Source organism: Egretta garzetta, unplaced genomic scaffold (assembly GCF_000687185.1).
Source record: "Egretta garzetta isolate BGI_Z169 unplaced genomic scaffold, ASM68718v1 scaffold25, whole genome shotgun sequence".
Taxonomy (NCBI): domain Eukaryota; kingdom Metazoa; phylum Chordata; class Aves; order Pelecaniformes; family Ardeidae; genus Egretta; species Egretta garzetta.
In genome coordinates, this window is record NW_009259800.1 from 1,270,692 (window position 1) to 1,293,449 (window position 22,758).

The 22,758-nt window shown below is 37.9% G+C and overlaps 1 protein-coding gene across 1 annotated transcript in view; it reads left to right on the forward strand.

The window, feature by feature from the left end:
- EP400 (E1A binding protein p400) overlaps positions 1 to 22,758 on the forward strand; it is a gene marked incomplete at its 3' end in the record, with an annotated part of 41,166 nt that overhangs the window by 3,607 nt on the left and 14,801 nt on the right. The window contains exons 2-24 of the mRNA XM_035895364.1: positions 4,108 to 4,195; positions 4,611 to 4,718; positions 5,422 to 5,801; positions 6,059 to 6,361; positions 7,099 to 7,284; positions 8,728 to 8,868; positions 8,976 to 9,054; positions 9,337 to 9,389; positions 10,510 to 10,567; positions 11,052 to 11,141; positions 12,271 to 12,378; positions 13,020 to 13,213; positions 13,370 to 13,547; positions 14,212 to 14,348; positions 14,729 to 14,898; positions 15,349 to 15,523; positions 15,871 to 16,007; positions 16,641 to 16,827; positions 17,787 to 17,953; positions 18,796 to 18,950; positions 19,466 to 19,702; positions 20,765 to 20,929; positions 21,754 to 21,921. Of these exons, the coding sequence (XP_035751257.1) occupies positions 4,108 to 4,195; positions 4,611 to 4,718; positions 5,422 to 5,801; positions 6,059 to 6,361; positions 7,099 to 7,284; positions 8,728 to 8,868; positions 8,976 to 9,054; positions 9,337 to 9,389; positions 10,510 to 10,567; positions 11,052 to 11,141; positions 12,271 to 12,378; positions 13,020 to 13,213; positions 13,370 to 13,547; positions 14,212 to 14,348; positions 14,729 to 14,898; positions 15,349 to 15,523; positions 15,871 to 16,007; positions 16,641 to 16,827; positions 17,787 to 17,953; positions 18,796 to 18,950; positions 19,466 to 19,702; positions 20,765 to 20,929; positions 21,754 to 21,921 (3,664 nt within the window). The remainder of the gene's footprint in view (positions 1 to 4,107; positions 4,196 to 4,610; positions 4,719 to 5,421; positions 5,802 to 6,058; positions 6,362 to 7,098; positions 7,285 to 8,727; positions 8,869 to 8,975; positions 9,055 to 9,336; positions 9,390 to 10,509; positions 10,568 to 11,051; positions 11,142 to 12,270; positions 12,379 to 13,019; positions 13,214 to 13,369; positions 13,548 to 14,211; positions 14,349 to 14,728; positions 14,899 to 15,348; positions 15,524 to 15,870; positions 16,008 to 16,640; positions 16,828 to 17,786; positions 17,954 to 18,795; positions 18,951 to 19,465; positions 19,703 to 20,764; positions 20,930 to 21,753; positions 21,922 to 22,758) is intronic.

Sequence of the window (22,758 nt, forward strand, 5' to 3'; positions counted from 1 at the left end):
AAAAAAAGTGTGTTGAAAAAAAAAAAAAAAAAAAAAAAAAAAAAAAAAAGAAGAAAAACTTTTAAAAAGAAAATGATTCTCCCTTCTTTTTTTTTTTCCCAAAATATTTCTCTCAGGTAAAGGTTGTGACAGGAAAGGATGGGCAGACTGGTACTCCTGTCGCTATAGCAACCCAGCTTCCTCCAAATGTTTCTGCTGCTTTTTCATCCCAGCAGCAACCATTTCAGGTACTTTTCAATGGTTCTAAAATGTAGTTTCATCCCAGATTTTTTTTCTTCATTCAGATTTGATATTTCTTAGATGAATTAGAATTTTCCCAAGAGCCCATCCCGTATCATCTAAACAAAACAAAAAAAAACCCCTTTGCAATCTTCAAACGCATCAGCATTAATGAAGCCTCAAGGAAGTTAAATCTTTGTCTCCAGGTTGCTGGCTTATTTCATTAACTTTCAGCTTGAATGTTTTCACTTTGGTTTGTTTGTCTTTTGTTTCCTTAATGCATTTGGTTCATTTGTGCATTCTGCATAGTGATAATATGGATTCTTTTGTCTGTGGCATTGTAATTGTGGATTTCTCCTAAATTTCTTATCTTTTTTTCCTTATCTATTAAAGGTTTTGAGTATGGCTACAGAAGGTTTTGGATTTGCCTCCCCTGAAATGTTTTACACAACAATAATAACCCTCTGACACATTTTTTTAAATAACTAACTGCTTTCCATTAGCTCTACCATAAATGTTGGGAAGAAGAAACTGAAGCACTTATTTTTATGATATAAGTCCTTTTTTGCAATTTTTTTTTTTTTTTTGCATGAGGGAATACTGAACAAAGTAAAGAAATAAATGTGATAATCAGTTACAATTTCTGTGGATCAGTGGTGATGCAACTTCTAAATTCAGGCTGATATGGGTTTATACAGCTACCTTCAAATCTGTGCTACTCAGACATCACTGCTTATATACCCCGAGAAGTAATATACCCTAATTCCTCTGCAACTAAAATATTTACCTTTCAGCTCAATTATATACACTTGAATAGCAGGTGTTACAGGGTGAATTACTCTGCTGTACTGTGGAAGCTGTACAGTCTGCACTGCCCTCATCTAGGTTTTGGAAAATGGAGAGTTAAATGCGATGTGAAATGGGTTGTATTCCTGTGTACGACAACTGGGATGTTCACTGTGGTGTTCTACAAAGGAGTTGCGTCGTTAAGGGGCTTGCACTGAGAGCTCTTTGTTATGGCCAATACTGACGTGTCTTGGAAGTCTCCCTAGGTAGTCAGGCGTCATCTAAGCTGTTTAAAATATGTATTATTACATCAGGTTATTTATAATAGTGATTAGGGTTATCATCAAGCTATAGCTTCAGCAGTGATGAAGTATTTTTGAAAGTATTATACCATTGCAGATCTGTTTCAGAGAAACTAGGAGGTATGTGCTAAAAACATACAAAACTCTCTGTGTGACTATGATAATACCTTTTTAACACAAACTGTTAACAGAAAGTATCATCCCTTTCCATCAGTCTTTCTCTTTGTAACTGTTCACAGAGAAATAATGTGTCCTGATCAGCATCATCATTCAAATTTCAGTGCGTAAGAGCACTCAGAATGATTACTGTGGGTGTGCTGCATAATCGTGACCTCCGGAGAACTACATTATTTTAATTAAAGTTAGGACAGTTTTAGTCTAGTATTAGTGGTATGTGACTGCAATTTATAAAGACATAACATCTTTGCTCTTTGAAGTGTCTGGCCTAAATGACGTGGTGATAATGCAGATAGCCGGGAGGCATGCTCTTAAGAGAATGTCAGTCAGAAATCCTAAAGTAGAGATGCAGCTTGAAACTGTGAGTATGCAATCATCCAGAGTAAGAGTGCAGGTGAAATAAATGTCATTTGAAGCAGAGTTTGGGGAACATACTTTCTTAAATTGCAGAAAGCATTTGATGCAAACAGGACATAAGCTGAATTTGTTAATTCATCCAGCAGCATTGTAGAAAATAAGTTTTTGGCTGACTTGAAAATTCTGTAAGTGCCGAAGTGTATGATGCTCTGCCAGACGCTGGCAGTTGGACTCAAAATATGCTGCGTGTCTGCCTTGTGAGAGGACAAACATTTGAAAACATAATCCGTATCGAGTGTGATATGACAGTGAACCGTGGCCATTAGGGAAGAATATGAGTCAGAGATTCTTAAAACCGGAATTCACATCTTAAGGCTATAGCTGTATGGCTAGAGTGGCCACAAATGCCCTCACGGCGGCAAAGAGATTAAATGTTATTAATTCATAGCTATTGATAGAATCTGAGTGGCATGAGATATATTCAGCTCAGAAAGGAGTGTTTGAAACCCAGTCATTTTAGGTGGCGTTGGCTATGTTTATTAATACCGTTTGATGAAGCATTGAAGATACAGCGTTGTGATGGCTACTGTTTATTTCAATAAACTGGTGTTTACTTCCTTAGGCTTCATTTACATTGGTAGAATTTATATTAAAAATTAGAGAAGAAAAGACCTGTGAATAAACTAGAAGATTCTTCTAGGAATTGCTGTCTTTGCTATATTGTCATCATAAATTTTCACAACATTTGCAAACCCTTAGTGTACATTGATACAGTGACCAATAGCAAGTTACACTTAGAGAACTTGTATGTTAAATTAGCTTATTTTCCAGGACATAGAGGCATGGAGGCACGCGTAAAGTCCTCCTTGTATTTTCTGGGAGAATCTCTTAAGTCCTTTCTTTGGACCTTTATTTTTCTCATGATAAGTTTCATAGTAGAATATTGGGTATAGCATGGCTAAATATTGAGGAGAATGTAAAAATGTGACTTGGAAACTCACTGAAAAGAACCGGGCTTGCACAAGCACTGGTGGACGGTCATAGGTACTTGCCAGTAGTGCTGAGGGCCCAAAGAGCGTGGAAATCATCATATACCCAAAGTTGTCTGCTTCAATAATCTTGTATGCAAGGTTGCCACCTGAATTTGATGCCAGAAGGATTATCTAGGATATATTCTCTGCTATCATTGCCAATATTAATTGTAGTAATTTTAAAATAAAGTTTTCGTGGACTTTGTAACCCTACTGAAGCTAAACTCCAACCTGCTGAATCAAACACCTGTGATTTCTTTTCCATCTCAATATCAGTAGTGCTCTTCCAGGCTTGTTAATGTTTATCCTCAGAAAAAAACATCTAGTAATTTTTGATGAGCTCTGACCTCACAATAGCCTTACGGCAATATTGTGTTTCTCCTCATTTGAGTTTCTTTATGGTACTCATTTTGCCAGCTGTGCAAACAAGTCTAGCATCTGGAAAACTGGAATTGGAACTTGTATAACTTGGCTGAGATTCTGTTATTCCATCTTCTGCATCTTAGCAGTTTTTCCTGAAATATTTCAAAGCTAACTCTCATGGAGCTCTATCCTGAGAGTGACAGTGGTGGAGACTCAAGTAGGCTTAAACTGTCTTCAGGATGAGAGTTAATTCCTGTGTTACTGATGTTTCAAACAGAGTGAAAAGGATTAGCTTTCACAAATGTATTGATTCTCATTTCTTACTTTTGTGTCTTGTTAGTTATGATACAGTTTATGTGTAAATTCTCTTTCCTCATTTAATGCCCTTCTAATTAATCCTGTAATGAAGTCACGATGTTTAATTTTTGTCATGTCAGCTTTTTATTGCAGCTATATACTATATGAATACATCATTTTGACTTCATTGCAGCATTATACAAATGATGAAGGGTAATACATTAATGAAAATTACCATTTATTAAAATAAATAAAAAATATTGGGCAAGTTTATTACATATCCCATTTTCCTGGGTTTGGTATCACTTCTTAAAAAGTGTGGATGTGTGTTGTATATAACCCAACTTCATCAGTTTAGCTACTGTTTTAAAATTTAAATGCAATGAAGAGTATCTGTGCATTACGGACATCTAAAACTTTATAGCAGAGATTGAATGACTCTTGTTTTCTTCATTGTACAGCTGTTCTGAAGGATTTATTCTGTACTGGCCTCTTTAGATCCGTTTGCAAATTACATCTTGGTGTTAGACTATCTACAGATTGAACTTTTGTGATTTGTTTTCTTTTTCCAATAGCAAACGCATACAGGGACTCCCGTAACAGCGACTGTGAACACCATAGAAATTGAAGCTTTTAAGAGACAGCAGGCACTTGCACCAGCAGGTATGTTCCACAGACAGATTTTCATTTTGGTTTTTTTTTTTCCAGACAGTTAATGGAGCCCACTGTTCTGTAACTCTTGAAATACAGTTTTGCCTCACCTTGGGAATTGCCAGATCCTTAGGACTATCTACTGTGAATGGTGCTGTGTGAAGAGTGCACTCCACTCACAATAGATAGGACTGGATTTGGCAGGCATGGAGACATTGTTAGGTTGATTGTCCTGGCTAAGAAGATTGGAGATGGCCAACTTGGAGTTAGAGGCACTCTGCCCTTGGAGCATGTTCTTCATAAATGCTACACATGTATAGTAGTCTTAGCTTTCTGAGCTGATGTTGGAATCATGTGTAGTAGTTTGCTTTGTAAAATTGAACCCATTCCATTATACCATGCCATAAATGGAATTTGAATATCACAGATTCGTCTAAGAGACCACGAATTGAAGTGGGCCGTCATGGGATGGTTTTTCAGCACCCGGGTGTGGCTTCAGGAGTTCCTCTTCAACAGCTAATGCCAACGGCACAAGGTACTGTGTCACCACATGCCAGTTGCACATTAATTTAACAAGGAGATGTTAGTGATGGGACTAGAAACTTGGGCTTCTGGCCTTCCAAGATCCTAGTCCCACCACGCACTTCTCCATGTAAATTAATACTTGGTATGCAATGCCTGGTTTGTTTAAGGAGCTGAGTGACGGGCTCCAAAGGTGCATGTGGGCATGGAAATACGTCACAGGTGCTGATGCAAAATGGTTAATCTGAGAATTCTGGAACCGAGCCAATGATTTATGAAAAGGAAACCTCCTAATTTGCAACATCATGACAAATTTTTATTCATTAGTCATGCCAAGCTTTAGAATATGTGTTAGAGTGAATGTGTTATGAACTAAATATTATTTAGACTTGATGCTGTTACTTTAGGTTAAATTCCACTAGCTCACCAGTCTTTTTTTTTTTTGTGAGTAAAAGAAATTCAGAAGACATATGACATGGTTTTTTTTTTTAGTTGCTGTGCTCCAAATTTTAGTTGCAGTCCTGTGCATGAAATACTTTGTTGTTTATTGTAATGGTGATTTTTTTTGTGATTGTGATGTGGTATTTTCAAGTGATGGTGTCTTGTGGCAAAGTAAGTAACAAATTAGTCTATTTGCCGTTGATGTCCTCTTTATATCAGTAATGAGCATTGGACGTTTTAATTTCATCTGTCTTGTGTTTCCTCTTGCTTCGTAGGTGGAATGCCTCCCACTCCTCAAACGGTACAGCTGACCGGACAGAAACAGAGTCAACAACAGTATGACCCATCTAAAGGCCCTCCGGTGCAGAACGCAGCAAGTCTGCATACACCGCCGCCACAGCTGCCAGGGAGACTGCAACCTGCGAACGTCCCCATGACGTCTCTCCCAGCTGCTCTGCAGCTTTCACAGCAGCAGCCACAGATAGTGGAATCTCCAGCTCAGCCTCAGATTCAGGTGAAGATCCAGCCTCAGAGCGTACCCCTGACTTCCACTCCACTTCCAGCACCACTTCAACAGCAGGTGCCACCAGCAATCCATGTGCAAGGACAGACACCAAACCAAGTGTCACAGCCACAAGCCACAATACAGCAACAGGTACGCAAACTTTATTTGGGTGAAAAAAATGTTTGTTTCAACGCCCAATAAAATCCGAGAATGTTATCTTCTTGAAAATATATGAAATATGTTAACATTTTTTAATTCCACTGGACGCTTAAATCCTTTCCTTATAAGAATGCAGGTGTAAATTTTTTATTAAATTAAATTTAAGTCCACATTATGTTCTGCTGTAGTGTAGACTAAGACAGTATTGAATCCCGAACTCATCACTAACAAATGTGTTTCTTGGGCAGACTGTGACTCTGACACGACCATCTGCAGATCCTGCTCAGACTTCTCAGCGTCTTACAGCAAATACACTACCGCCTACCTCAGCCGTTGCGCCAGCAACTCTCTCAGGCACAACACCGCCTTCTACATACCCAGTACAAACAAACAGGACCTCTCCAGCGACTAACAAGTCCCTGTCTCCTATCGCATCAAAACCCCCAGGCTTAGCAGTAGCAGCAGCACCTAAAACACAAAGTCCGGCTCAGAATGCAGCAGTATTACCGCAGGACAACTCTCAAGACAAGCTTGCTGAGCAAGTAAAGCTGGTAAGATTTCTTGTTTTTCCCTGAAACTTATGAACTATTAATACACAAATAACAATTTATGTGAGTGATGTGTTTGAGTTAAGAAAATGGGCTATTTTTCGGAGGAGTGGGGTGTTCGGTTTTGGTTTTTTTCTTTTAGTCTGCTTTACATACTGAGTTTTGCTTTTATGAGCATTCAGAGAAGTTGAAGAAGGCTTACTGGTCTGCATACTGTTGTTGCGTTTTTTCTCTTTCTATTATATTGATTCTATCTACTCATTTGAAGTGACTGCAACCATATTTATTTTCATAGCTAACTGGAGATGTTTTGCTTATCTAACAGGAACGTCACAGAGAACTTGTTTTTCCACAAAATCAAGCGGTATTAATGAAGTTATATTTATCTTCTTTGGATAAATACGTCTGCAATTTCAAGTTAGGACAAAAAGAGGATTATTTGATTGCAGTTTGCATGTATCTTGTAACTTGTTTTTTGTGCTGCGCAGCAAACGTTTTTATCCTGTTATTTAACAAAGTACCTCTTGGAATACAGGTTGAAGTACTGTGATTCTCTTTACTCATAACTTGAACTTAGTCCAGTTCAGACTTGATTTTTGTAATGCATTTTGTAATGCTGTTACACCTTTTTTTGCTGTCAGTTATTTTGTTGGAGTGGGAATGATCACTATTTTTCTGTTTGGCTGCTGTTTTAGGTGCATTCTGCAGCTTCATTTTAACTATATGTACTTCTTTTTAAGGAAAACCAAATCCATCAGCGAATAGCAGAACTGAGAAAGGAAGGCTTATGGTCCCTGAGGCGACTCCCTAAACTCCAAGAGGCTCCAAGACCAAAATCTCACTGGGATTATTTGCTGGAAGAAATGCAGTGGATGGCAACTGATTTTGCCCAAGAGAGAAAGTGGAAGATGGCAACTGCTAAGAAGGTACTTGAAAAACATTTTTTTTTTTTTTTTTTTTTTTTTTTACCTTGGAACAGTCGGTCTTGGTATCATCGAGCACAGTAGCAAAGCTATTTGAATGTTCTTCTTCTACAGATAGAAGTGATGGGAATATAAGGCACCAATTTTTAACTTAAATGAGAAGCCATGTTGCCAGCTTTGTACATTCTAGCATTTGAAGCAAACTAGATAATTGTATTGATTGTGGATGCAAATAATAGTTTTGGATTTTGTGGATTTTATTCTTCTGGAAGTCAAATAATTTGTTCAAGGAAGCCAGTCAATATGTTGACTGTGTCATATTTAAGAAGTACAGCTATCCCGCCTGTCTCACAAATCAGTTATTTCCTCTCAATGAAGAGTAAATATAGAATTTTGTAAATAACTTCCATTGGGTGTGGTTGTCTGTCTAATTCTTCTTTCTTAATCTCAGAAAAAGATGAAGGAGAAACCATGAAGTTCTAAGGACAGCAGTGGAAACGTGGTAGAGAACTGTTTCCATAGGGGAAGAGAGCAGCACAGTGGGAATAATTAACTCAGTGGTGGAATGAAAATTGGGGTGGTGTGCGATGAAATACGTAAAATCTGTTTATTTACAATAAGCAAGAGTTTTCTATGGATTCTAGCAGTGTAGCACCTTCTTTTGATACATTTATGACCTGTTTGGGCTAATGAAGAGAGCAACTGAAGGTCATTAGTCTAAAATGCCATGTTGTTTTCTATTGTATATTCTGAAATGATGGAAACTCAGAACTCTCTTCCTTAGAAGCAGAGTATTGAAAGAGGTGTATCATCTCATAAAATGAAGATCTGCATTTTGAATATAATTTAAATCTGGATTTGAAGCACTTAGTCCATTTGTGGCCAATGGTAGGTTTTTAAGAATAGGAGAAACAGGAAGGGCAAATATGAAATGATCCCTCCACTGGCAGTATGCTTCAGACTTCTGGAAGACAATGTTTTAGGGACCTTCTGAGCTAAAGGTTGCAATCAAGTCAGTCTTTAACAGCCACTGACTTATCTTTCACTCATGTATGTACACTCATTTTGAACTGATTTTACCTTTGGTCTCTGACATTTTGTGGTGTGATTTCTATGACTTCATATGTGCTGTCTGAAAAAAAAAATTCTTTTATGCATTTCCTGCTAATTTCAGTAGATTTTTTCCTAATTTTTGTATTGAGAGAGAGTAATGAATTAAGAGTTTCCTGCTTGATTGTGTAGTTATAGTTCTTGTATTTTCTTTTTTCCTTCAAGTTTTATGTCTGTTGTTTTACTGGCATGGTAAAAATCAGAAATATTGGAGGTAAGTGCTGTGTGTGTAAAGATATGGTCAACATCTGGCTGCTGATAACCACTATAATCGTAAGAAACACAATGATGTGTATTTTGAGGTAACCTAATTCTGTATCTCTCATGGTATTTTAGATGGTAAGAACTGTGGCTCGTTACCATGAAGAAAAGAAACTTAATGAAGAGCGAGCTAAAAGGGAAGAACAGAACAAACTAAGGCGAATTGCTGCGTCAATTGCTAGAGAAATAGAATACTTCTGGTCTAACATTGAACAGGTGAAATACTGACTTATTAGTACTTGTGCAAGACATGCTGTGTTTTTCATCTTCAGTAATTTATTTATAAAATTCAAGTGCTTTATTAGACTTGATTTACATTTCAGGTTGTTGAAATAAAACTGCAAATTGAATTTCAAGAGAAAAGGAAAAAAGCTTTGAATTTAAAGAGAATTTCAAGGAAAGGTAATTATATTCCATTTCATAAGAAATCCAGTATAAATTCTGATGCTATTGTTTTACATAATTTCACTCAGTGGGGTTTAATCTTGTCGGTGATAGAATTGTGAGATAATGATAATAGGTTGTGAACAGATCTGAACTATGAGTTATGGAGGGGTTTTATGCTTTTGTGCTAGATTTTGTTAATATTTCTTGTATTTTATGTTGAATGCATTTAAAAGTTCACATAAGAAACATAAAATTGCTAAGTGACTAATACTTACATAAAGTATCATAATTTTCCAGGTAAGGATACAAAAACTGCAGAAGACCTTTTATTTGAAAAAGAAAGTGAAATGGTAAGTCTTTCTGTTTCTTAAAAACCCATCAAATCAGTTTAAATATGACTACCCGTGTGAAAAAATTTTGATAAACCTGAACTATTTTCCTTAAATACACAGTGATAATAAGCACATTTCCCTGTAGTTACTAGCAACTGAACATATTGCCGTAAGCACAAATACCGTTTTTTTCTCATTATGAACCACAACTTTTAACGGGGAAGTAGACTGCGGTTGATAAATGTATTTTAAAGGAACATTTCATACTTACAGTGGCTTTGAGTCAGTCATTCTAAGATATCAAGACCAAAAAAAAATGTACAAATTAATTGCCAGGCTTTGTTTTGGGCAGGACTTCTATCTACTGTAACCAGGGGTAAGCTTTTTGGGGCGTGAAAGCATGTTTTGAGCTGTTCAGCTGTGATTTATCTGCTGAGATGTAGGTGTATGTTACAGAATGGATCAGACTGAATGAAACTTAAATATGTTTTGCCCTAGACAAAATGTGTGCTAGGACTCCTTGGCTACATCTGTGCAATTGTTAAGAAATGAGGGAGGGATTGTTCTGAGGCCCTGAGCCATCTGGTATGGCACAGCTGATGCCTGCTTGCTGAACTCCTCTTTCACCGAGCAGAATGCCTGCATCTGAATTTCCTGTTAGGAGCAAGCTTTAGCATGTGTTATCAGCCAAACTGTGGCCTAGCACTGTCTGCAAATGTTAATTTACAGAGGCTAAACCGTGCTACAGAGTATGCTGGGCAGCTGAGAGTGAACAATTGTAGGCCTGTGCCATATGCCTATTTTATTGACTAGTGAAAATTCAGTCCTTGATTCCAACCTGGGTAAAAGTTTTGTGCCTCAATAATGTTTTTAAGGGAAAAAGTGTACTATGGTGCTGTGCCACAGCTGGACTTGAGTCATTTGAACCACAAACACTTCAAGTGGCTGACGCTACCTTCAGTACAGAAGCCGAGTATCTGTTTTTGTGTGGCCCAGACAGCGCTAACAGGTGTTAAACGTCTATTAGCAAATGCTGTTGAGGTTGCAAGGCACTTGTTGCTTTCTTTAAAAAACAAAAAAAAACCCTCCCTAACTTTTGTTTTCTCTGATTTTACATATTTTAATTATCTAATGTTAGGGTGGCTCATCATCTGGAAGGAAAAGAAAGGCAAGCACATCTTTGACTGATGAGGAAGGTAAGTCACTTTCAAAATCATGCATCTATAGCGTAGTACATAAGTTGTATATTAAAACCCTGAAACCACATGTTTTCAGTCTGCTGCTGGATGGATGCAATGCTTTTCACAAACCCAATACCAACCCTCATCCATTTCTTAGAGAGATTAGATGGTCAATTAGACAGTAAATTTTCCTTAAAAGAGCTTCAGTGAAACTTTGAAAATAAAATTTTCCCTGAAAACACACTGCCATCATTGTTGGTGGATTTTAATTCTTTCTGTCCTCATTCCTTTGTTTCTCAAACTTTACTTTTCACTTACCTTTTAAGTTCTAGGTATAGTTGCTCTCATATTTTCTTTTTTTCCCCTACATGTGTCATTGTTTTTGAATCCTGCTAACTTCCAGTATTCTATGCTAGTATGCTTCAGAGGCATACAATTGCAAACTTCCTGAATTATTGTGTAATCTGAATGCCAAGGTTAGCATTTGTTTTTATTTTAGTTGAAGATGAAGAAGAAACAATTGAAGAACAAGAAGCTAAAGAAGGAAACGTAAACCATCAGACTGAATTGTCTAATCTAGCCAAAGAAGGTAGGCGGGTAGCTTGATTCCTCTCTGTGGTGGGCTCCGAAACAATGGGTGAAAACATGCAGCAGTTACTGTGTTTGTAAATAGGGTTATAGATGAGAAGTTGAATGCATTGAGTTGTTTAGTCATATGTAATCAATATTTATTTTTTTCTGTTTGGGAAGTTGTAGTGGTTAGTTTATGGGATGCACATCTGTACTTTATAAAGCAGTCTGTGTACTTAACTAGTTATCACACAAGATAGCTTGAGGAAAAGTATTTCTCTGCTGAAGCACTGCATTTATTTAAAAATTCACACCAAAAGACTCTCAACCTAAGTGCTAGGAATGCATGATAAATACTTAAAATCAGAAGTTTATTGGATTGAACATGAACATTTTATCATCAGCTGTCTTGAATATCTCAGAAGGGTTTTGTGACCCACCTGCTAAGTCTGAAAGGGCCATGAAATGCTGGTCTTGGGGGGGTTATAAATACTTGAAGATAAGGGGCTTTTAGGGACAACGTTCTGGCTAGCAGCTCTCTCATTAGCAACATAACAATAACGGCTATGCTGAACTTTGTGTATGCAAAGTATCCCATAGGGATCACTTCACTTACCATGGTAAAAACCTTTTTGAATTTTAGAGGCAAGCTTCCCATTAAGCTAAACCCGCCTGGCAATTAATATGCAGTTTCCAGATCCGTTTGTTTGGTCTGTTTGGCAGCTTAGTGGCTGGGGGCCGCCCGAAAGCAGATCAGACAAGGGATCATGGAGATACTGTTTAGCAGGGTTGAGGTACAGCTCAGTTTTGAAACTTTGAAGTCTTGAATTGTCTTTCAACCACTCGGCTGGATTTGATGCCCCTACCTCCCCAACCAGTGGTTTACTGTCAGTTTGTATGGTGAGTTTGTAATATAGTAAAAAGCAAGCTGGGTGAGCAGACTGCTTGGTGTAATGCCAAGTGTTCTCCATAATTGAGGTCATTAAATAAATATTGCCATCATCCACCTAATGATTACCTCTTCAATTAACTTCTGATTAGAGAACTGGCTTTGTAAAATTGTGAAGAATTTAATGAGATTAAAACCAATGGTATTGATTGTTACAAGTTTTTATATTTTTAAACTTACATCCTTTAATGACCTTCAGCTGAATTGCCTCTGGAAGATTTACTAAAGATGTATGAAGGTGCCTTTGCAGAAAATTTTCACTGGCCCCAGCCAAAGCCTGACAGTGAAGAGGATAGCAGTGAGGAAGGTAAATTAGTTTTTGTTTAGAAGTTATACTGACTTACAAGGTGAAATGAATTGATTGGCTCTTCAGATTTCTGTTAAAAGACATTTTAAACTAGAGGAAAACAAATACTGAGTGAATCACATTTAAAATGTTTTTTAAGTGAAGAAGAATGTTATATACAAGAATGAATGGAAAGTACAGTGGCTTTCTTGCTAAGCATTTGGAATTATCATTAGAAGAATTAGATTTATTCCTGTTATTGCTAAATATTTTTGGATAATGGTCTGTGAAGAATTTATTCCTTTTTTTTCATTTCTCAGTTTATGAAAAGAAGGTAGCATTTGCCTATCATACAGTCAAGGTGTGAGAGGTTCTCAGGAACACCAGTGAGCCATAGAAGAGCCTCTCTACACCAAAATTAAACAGCACGCTTCATAGCTAGCTCTTATTACACAGTTGCCATCTGTTCTGTATTGGAGTGATGGCAATGATATATTTGAGGATAAGCTTCAGGTACTATGAGAGGACGTCACTAGAAGTTGTGGAAAGCTAATGGTCATGTTAGCCTAGCTAGTGTGAACATGCAGAACATGTACGTGATTCTTTGTGTAACCGATACTTAACTTCATTTTAAATGACAATGTAATTTTTCTCTCTCATAGAAATGGAAGACCTTATCTCTGATAGAGAAAGTCCTCAGAAAGAAGTTGTCCTCATAGACTCCCTTCTCAGCATTGACCAGTACAAGGGTATAGACAGATCAAGTCCTCCAAAGAAGCATATGCGAGACATAGCAGAAGTTGCTGCTGCAGCAGAAATGCTGTTACCTAAAGGCAGCTCTAGGATAACAACAGCGGTAAGACTTCCTACTTTCTGCCACTGCGTGTGCAGATTTTAGCAACAAATTACAATACATATTTTCTAGTTATTAAACTACAAAATGGTTATGCTTTCTGACATGCTCCATGAGTTAAATACTCAGGAAAAAAGTATCAAATCATTCACATTACAGGTAAAATACAATACTCCATCGCTACTGTATGGGCCTCTCAGAGAATATCAAAAGATTGGGCTGGATTGGTTAGCAAAGCTGTACAGGAAGAATCTCAATGGCATTCTGGCAGATGAGGCTGGGCTTGGAAAAACAGTACAAATTATCGCCTTTTTTGCCCACTTGGCTTGTAATGAAGGTAAGTTCATTTGCCTAACAATTTTAGGCAGGTACTGGGCCAGCATTATCTTTGTGAATTGTAGGCTAGGGGCACATTTTTTTTCTGCTCAACTGTATTGGACTTCAGTAAAGCACAGAGTAAGGTTATGTCAGAAGAACTTTCTTAGGTTGTGTGACATAGGGGTGCCTTCTTATCAAGTATACTGTTTGATCAATCTGCTGTTGCCTTCTAGGTGATAAAATTCTTCTGAAGCCTAGTTTATTAGTATAAAAAAGCCTTACAACTTGTTTAATGTCCAGATGGCCACAGATAGTTAAATTCAAGGAGTAAGTACAAACAATGGGACAAGTGTGTCTTGTGTATAATCTCAGATATTACTAATAGTGTTGCAGTAGTCAGGATGGTTTAAGAATATAAGTAGGGCAAAACTTGTTGTCGAGGTATCTCTTATTCAAGCAGTTGATGTAGTTGAGGGAAAAATGGATATTAGGTGCACAAGGGGTACCTGAGGTCTGAAAAATAATAAAGAATAGGTTAGTTATTAAAATACGTCTGTTGTTACTGGATCTCATTTTTAATGATGAATTTAGTGCAGGGGAGAATATATAATCAGGGGAGAATATAAGCCACATGAAGTGTCAGTAGTCTCTTTCTACTGCTAACTGCTGTTTCCCTTCTGTAGGTAACTGGGGCCCTCACCTTGTTGTTGTACGGAGCTGTAACATACTGAAATGGGAGCTGGAATTGAAACGCTGGTGCCCAGGGTTGAAAATACTTCTCTACTTTGGCAGCCAAAGGGAACTAAGGGCAAAAAGACAGGTACTGTATTTTGCAACTCTCACGCTGTTGTATTTAGCAGTTTAGATGGCAAGACTTTGTTTAACGTGCATTTATCTTTATGTTCCTTACATCCTGATGGGATATGGTAAGTTTTTAACACTATAAGTTGGTTTACAAAGAGTTCATACCTAATAGTTTGAGATTTTCAAAGGCATTTTTGGAACTCCCTTGGTATTGAGCAATACACACAACACTTAATGTGCTTTCTGAACTGGCTATAATTCAAAGACCAAGACTGTCTTTTAGAATGCTTTGGGTCATAGCATCTTTCTGTTCTCAGTGAAGAAACAGCTGGTTGTACGATACTTGAGGGTTCTGCCGTAACTTTTCTGTCTCATTCTCTCTTTCCTTTTTTGTAGGAATGGACAGAACCCAACAGCTTCAATGTGTGTATCACTTCCTACAAACAGCTGTTCAAAGGCCACCCAGCATTTATGAAAATGCGATGGAAATACTTAATAGTAGATGAGATGCAACAAATAAAGAACATGACTGAGAAACACTGGGAGGCACTTTTCAGTCTCCGCAGGTATGGAGCAGGGAATTGTTTTCCTGCTCGCAGTGGGTTTATCTCTCATGTCACGCAGTTCTCTAACAAAAAACTGATAAAAAAGCCCTCTTAATTTGGTCTGCCCAAATTCCTGTGCAACATGCACCTCCCAACCTGCCTTTAGTTGAAACAGTCACGATTCAGAGACATGGTCGGGATCTTTTTTGTTGCCACTACTGTAACCCTGTAATTCTTCTTTGCTGAAACTCTGTGCTCCCAAACAGATCTCCTTGTATGTTATGGTACTTAGTAATGAGGATGCCAGTATATTCAAGATTAAAAAGAAAATTTATCCTCGATTTCATTTTATTAGCACTGCTATTTCTTCTGTGTATCTGACAAACCTAAAGCTACATTAAACAGTGTCCTTTTCATAATGGTGCTAGTTAAATGCTGTATTGGTTAAAAATCTTCTTTTGTTATTCACAGCCAGCATCGTTTGCTTCTGATAGACACTCCTTTGCATAACACACTGATGGAGTTGTGGACCATGGTACATTTTCTGATTCCGGGAATTTCCAGACCTTATCTAGATTTTCCAGTAAAAGCAGCTAATGAGGAGAACCAGGATTATTGCCATAAACTGGTCATCAGATTACACAGAGTATGTTGTCATTTTTTCTCATCTGTCCTACTACAGTAGTTAAGCTGTTGGGGGGGGAAAAAAAGGAAGAAAGGAAAAGATGTGGTTCACCTCAAAATTTCTGTCCTTTCCTAACACTTTGTTCAGTTCAGACAGAAACTCCTGCTGTCAAATTTTGAAGCATCACGTGCAGAAATTAAAGAACAAATTAATGCCTGTATAACTGTGTGCATAGCAATATGATTATATATGGCATATGAGGTTTATCACATCAGATATGTTAGGTGTGAATAGGTGTAGCTTCCTGTTGTAAAACTGCATCTTTGAAGTAAGAAATTGTTTTTCTCCTCAATTATGAAATGTTTCAGATGATTCAGCCATTTATTTTGCGAAGATCAAAGAGGGACGTTGAAAAGCAGCTAACAAAGAAGTATGAACATGTGCTGAAGTGTCGCCTTTCTAGTCGTCAAAAGGCTATGTATGAAGATGTCATACTACAACCAGGGTAAGGAGTAAAAACAGTAAATAAAAAAAGGCTGTCATTTTTGGTGCTTAAGCAAGATGGTAAATGATTGTCATGGTTGGAAGTGGTTTAGGTTTTTTTGGAAATTTTCCATTATGACCAGTGAATAGAATGTGATACATTGTAAATGAAAGTTACAGGCAAGTGATGCTACGGGCCTAATGAAAAACATGCATTTACCTCGGGAACCTAAAAATCAAGTTGTATGGTCAGGTTTGCTGCTATTTTGTTTTAAGATTTTTCCCTAACGAGTGGTTCTTTATTTCCTGAAGTCCAAAGTGTTTCTCCTCGCATCCACCCATTTACCTGTGCTGTGATATCAAGTGGTTTTGGATAGGTGTGGGGATGAAACAGGAACAAAAGAGGTAGAACACAGGGAGCTGGTTAGGTTGTAGCTGATTGTAAGGTAGCACTGGTCTTTAAGTTTCATGTTTCCAAATTTACATTTGGTGCAGTGCTACTTAAAATGCTCTAGAAAGACCTAGGTAAAATCTAAGCTTGTTTTAAGACTTTTGCATAACACACTGCATTGCACATTCTTACCTTGCTGATTTAGGGACATCTCCATAGAAGCTGTACTTAAATTAATGTATTTCTGTGTAAATTATTTGGTAGAACCCAAGAAGCCCTCAAAAGTGGACACTTCATCAGTGTCCTGCATGTCCTGATGCAGCTGCAACGGATTTGTAATCACCCTGATCTGATAAACCCCCGGCTTTCAAGTACCTCTTATGTATCAGAAACACTGGAATACAGAACTGCATCTCTGGTACTGAGTGCCCTAGAAAGAGATATTTGGAAGGTGAGTAGAAAAGTAAACTTTTTTTCTCTCTTAGTGCCCTTGTAGAATTTCAGTACTTGTTGTTCTCTTGTACATCATAAGTCTACCTGAAGTTTATGAATAGAAGGAATTCACTATTCCATAGCTGTGCCTACCAAAAACGTACTCGCTTCATCTCTTTTTGTAATGACAGTTTGAGCTTTTCAAGTGGTTTGTAATCAGTAGTTTTTCATGAACTACTTGGACAAAGAGAAATTAGCTTTGCTTTCATCATACTCATGTTTGCAGGAATTTTCTGGCATTGAAAACACTCTGGGTAGCACAGGGCTTATTTACATCATTTGATAATTTCCTTTCTGCTTTCAGTAGCTAAAGGAGAGCAAGACTTACTCTTTTTCTGATTCAATGACTAAATTAGTACACTGCTGTCAATCTATTGGAAGTACCACTACATGTGTTATCATTAAAGAACTGATCCCCCTCTTTGAGATAATCAAAGGAAATAATTGCATTAGAGAGAAGTATAAGTAATGGAGCAGATGAAATGGTCTTTTTGGTTGAGCTTATTTCTGTTCTTCATATTTTTCTACTCCTGAATTATATGTGTGCCTTTATAGTTTGACATTTGAGCTCAGTAGTTAACAAACACCTTCTAAGAGTTCTACTTAATTCTTTGGGAATCATGGTATATGAATATGGTGTATCATTAAATGTGACTTGATTTGATCTCCATAGCTGGCTAATTATTTCAATTCTTTTTCTACTGATGCTGGTGCTTAAAATAGGACCATCAGCTTAAGATGTATTTCCAAGGTTTCTAGACAGTTTTGGCTAGTAATTAATAGTTTACTTTTTAAACTTACAGCATTTATTTCAAGTTAAAAAGTAAAATATAGAAAGTGAATTCAGCGTGGAACATAGAGAGGACTTAACTGTTCGGGTCATCACATAAAATAAACCTTATTTTACAATGTCCCTAGGAATCAGACCTGTCTCTCTTTGATCTCATTGGAATGGAAAACAAAATGACTCATTATGAAGCACAGGTGTTACCAAAACAAAAGGTTACGAGAAAGCTGATTGAAGAAATCTACAGCTCGCCTCCACCACCAGCTAGGCCCAACCCAGTGAAGCTCAAACCAAGCAGGTACATACAACTGCCCTCCTATTACGCTAGAATTACAGCAGGAAAATGTAGTTCCGTTGCTATGTTTAGAGAGTTCTGTCTGTATCTCTGGTAATGTGATTCACACAAAACCTCAGATTTGACTTTGCATTTTATTATTCAGTTGCTTTCATGTTCACCCTTGAAAAGAGGGATTCTATTTTAATAGGTCTTTGAGGCGTACAGTTCCATTTGAAGCTTGTTTATGGATCTCCCATAGTTTTTACTTCACCAGCAGATGGATTTTATTCTTGAGGTCCTTGTTTATGGCAAGGGAGTGTTGTTTTGCAAAATTAGCCTGGAAATAATTCTTCAACACTAAGCTGGGCCTACAGTGTTACCTGTGCTTGCAGTGTTATAAGGGACATATGAAGTTTTATAGCAGTCATTTTTTAAGAGTATTTCTCTTCTGGGGAGGTAATGATCTCAAAGTAAAGTGGAATTGTTTTTCTGATGCAAAGGAGCTGCCTGATGACCTGCTGGCATGTGAATGTCTCTCTGGAAATGATCCAAGAGCCCCATTCTTTTTCCAGATATCAGGCTAGACTGTTTAAGCTGTTTGCTGTAATTCTGATGCACCCTGCATTATATCGGATGCATGGCAATGAAAGCTTTCTTCTTTCTCAGACTTAGCAAAATGACTTTATAGAATGTCCACACGTGAAGTTTGCTGAAGTGATGAGTCTTGCCAGCTTCAGCCATCTGTGAGAAAGAGATTAGCATCTGATGTGATCAGTTTATACTTTCTTTGGGTGATACAGTTTATTTTTAAAGGCCAAACTGTGATCTTCCTATAGACTTTGATTCTTTCATCTTTTTTTCAGGTTGTTTCAACCCGTTCAGTACGGTCAGAAACCTGAGGGCAGGACTGTAGTTTTCCCAAGCACTCAAGTACAACGCACGGTGACCACAGCGACGGTAACTCAACAGGGACAAGTACGAGGCAGATCGCCCATAGCTACGGTGTCTTCAAACCAAGGTAAGAGAGTTAGCATTGGTTACCTTGAACCTCTGCATAGACAATACAAGTTAGTCTGTTAGTAGAACTCCTTTTCCCTCTAGCTTAATGGTAGAATACTAATGGCTCAAAAATACCAACAGACTAATTGCCAGTAAATTTCCCCACTAGTTTCTACAGTACGATTTGCCAGTATAATGCAAAACTAAGCTTGGTGTAACCTAACTGTTAGCATATGGAGTAAATATGGCACAGTTGGTATTTAAACTCTGATCACTTGTAATGTTCTGCCAAAGATGGGAATTTACAGTGCTTTTGTGAATTTATTTAACCTTTAAACAATGCTTTCCAAATATATAATGTTGTAAAAATAAGATGGAGTAATAGGTGTGGATAGAAATCCCAGTCTGTAAGGACAAGCCGTTCCTGTAGCCATTTTAATATCCTGTTGGAAGGTTTCTTTTTAATGCAGGTTGTTTAAAAGAGTGGAGTTAAAACCTCTAACAGCTTGCACAAACAACCCTTATTGATTGCAGCCGCAGCAGCACAGTTTCAGACAACTCAGGCTTCCACCAGTGCTCCAAGACACCAGCCCGCAGCGACCTTCACCACAGCAACTAGCACAGCCAACCCTGTGAAACCGCGGGGCCAGACCTCTGCGCAGGCCTCTCAGCTAGGCCAGGCCCAACCACAGGCCCCCCCGCACACCATCCAACAGAGTGTGCTGCCTCAGAGGCTGGTACTGACCTCTCAGGCCCAGGCACGGTTGCCTAGTAAGTGGCCTCCCCTTTCAAGGTTTCTCCCACCTTTGTACTACAATGAGGTTAAGTTACTAGGCACCCTAAAATGTGTACAGAATCGTTGTTTTTTTTTCACTCTTCTGATTAGCCTTGCTCAGTACGTTGCTTATGACCAAGGAAAATCGAAAATTGGATAAGAAACAATAGAATTGCTGTGGACATACATTAGCGGTGTCAACTTAATCTCCTATTTCTGCATGTTTCTTCTGCTGGCAAGACTTCCTTCAGACCAAATGTTTTAGCTCTATCCTAATTATTCCTTTCATATTAAACACTAATCCATCTGCTAAAGGCCTCTCTTGCAGAGAGGAACGTTGCAACTGTTAGGCAGAGAAAAGCGATGAGGCTTTGCTTTAAGGTTGTATGTGCACTGCCTATTAGCATGTGTATAGAGTACTGAGCACTGATGTATTAATTTTATCTCTGGGGTAATGCACTGCCTTTACAAAAGCTAAATTTTCACGCCAATATTTTCTCAGTATCATAAAACTTAATGCTTAAACGCCTCTAACCTTTCTGCATTTAAATCACAAAAAGCTTGATCCTTGTCACTTTAAAGCTTTTTGGTTTGTCTAAGTGCAGATCACTTAACATAAATCATGTTTCATCAGCAAATTTCAGGCCATTTCAAATGTGTATTTACAGTGCCACGTGTATGAATATTTTTTTCTCTTCCTTAAACCTTCGTTTGTGCTCTTGAAAAGGCAGTGAAAATCACTTTAATGTCTATACTCGTTCTGTTACAAAGTGTCACATGAGTTTTCAGGTAGCTCTTAACTTTTTTCTAATGAAAGCGATAACTTCTAAAATGTCGATGCTCTTACCCTGTAAACAATCAGCTTTTTTCCAGTTTGTCCAACAAATATAGAAAGCAATACCTGCTTAACTTTTATATGACACTTTTGATGCACTAAGTATAATTATGCATGGAAGGCGCTTCAGCACCAGTTTACTAACCAAAACTTAGAATTGTGAATATTGAACAACCTGCCTCCCACTTTGGTTTTATTTAATGCCTGTTTCCCTCCTTAACAGGTGGTGAGGTAGTAAAAATAGCCCAGCTGGCTTCTATAGCAGGAGCACAAGGCAGAATCGCTCAGCCAGAGACCCCTGTAACACTGCAGTTCCAAGGGAACAAGTTCACTTTGTCTCACAGTCAACTTCGCCAGCTCACTGCAGGGCAACCCTTGCAGTTACAAGGTACTTATTTCAAAACAGGGAGTTTTCCATTATTTAGAATGCTCATTTTTTGATATGGGCAGCACGTTCCTTGCTGCTGTATGTTAAGGAGATTTTTCCATCCCTATTGCTTGTACTGTTCCGCTCTACCTCTTTTCCGCGTGAGACAGGGATAACAAGGTAGCCCTGTTTTGAAACATAAATGCCTATCAAATGAAAGACACTGTTACTTTTTTTTCCTGTGTTGTATTTCAAGATTTTGTTATTGAATTTGTTTTCACGTGTATGGAATACAGCTAAAGTACAGTGAGGCATTATTTCGGATGAATTTCTGGTGAGCAGAAACAGACAAAACTGAGGATGTCCTTAGTTTGTTCTGAAATGGTGTAAGTAATACTTCAAGACTGGCGAGCCTCTGAATTTAGACCCAACTATTACCCTGACCTGAATTTTGCCCTTGAATCTCCCTTGCTGGTGGTACGTGTGTTGCCAAATTCAGGAGAACCTGGAAATCTTGATTCTCTGTGGCCAGTAAAATAAATAAAGGGAACGCTAAATGAGGATTTTTTTGGTTGACTGAATTTCATCTGAATTCCATGTAAAATACCTAGATTTAGAGAGATACTTCAACAATGTGGATCTCCTCTATGAGGACTTAAATGTTCTCCTCCTATTGGATATTATGGTACTTTAAATCAGATTGGTGTAATCAACTTGTCTGAGATAATTTAACATGGTGTGAAATGGTAATGATCAGTTTGTAACAGTAGTATCTTTTGCCAGAGAATGCTATTTATTCTTTTCCATTCTATCCAGCCTAATTTTTTTAAAATCCTCCTTTGCAGGAAGTGTTCTTCAGATTGTTTCAGCACCTGGTCAACAATATTTGAGACCTCAGGGCCCGGTTGTCATGCAGACTGTTTCCCAAGCGGGAACTGTTCAGAACGCTCTGAACGCTTTAGGAAACCAGCATCAAGCAGGTGTCCCAACTTCGACAGCAGTGACACAGCAAGGTAGGTTTTCTAGCCCAAAAACGTCTATATCTAAACACTCAATTACTAAAATCACATTGATACATAACTCCAAATTGTTATAGATCATAATTCTGTAAGTTGAGTTCAGAAGTAGGTAAGCTATGAGGCAAGTCCTTCTGATTTGTGTGTGACGTGTACTGGAATTCTGGATAATTTTTTAGTATAAACTTGGGAGAGCTTGAAACTATATTAAATGTATAGATTTTTTTTACCAAGTTGTGTCTTAGATCAGATTTTTGTGGATTGAAGCGAGTTTGAAATACTTTGTTACTTTTTTCAAAGAAAGATCAGGGTGATTATTTTTTATACTGACAGAGAATGTCCAGCGATTCGCTCCATTTTTCCATGTTGATTTTGCTTTTATCTAATTTTCTTTGCTTCCCTATCTAATCAAGCTGCTGTTCTCCCTTTCTCTCTGCCAATATTGCTTAGGTGTTTGGGTGCTTTGCTGCAAATGTGATCAGTTCCTTGCTTAAAAACACAAGATGAAAAACAATAGAGAAATTGCTGTCTAAGATGCATTTACAACAAAACAGCAGATTATTAAATGATGATAAATGCAATGCTAGGAGTTCCTTCCTGGAAATGGCCATCTGCTATAATTTTCTCTGGATATAAACCGTTTCCTCAAAACAGGCTGTTTACGGCTCCTTTTTGATGTATTAATGTGCCCTTGAAGTTCATATTTTGACTTTCTCAAGAGTAAGCATCTCATTGTAAAAAGGGGAGAGGAAGCATCAACAGCCTCCCAGTTGCTGGGAGGTAATGGATTTCTGTCATAGTTTGGAAGATCTGTGGCTCAAATGTTTCACTCTC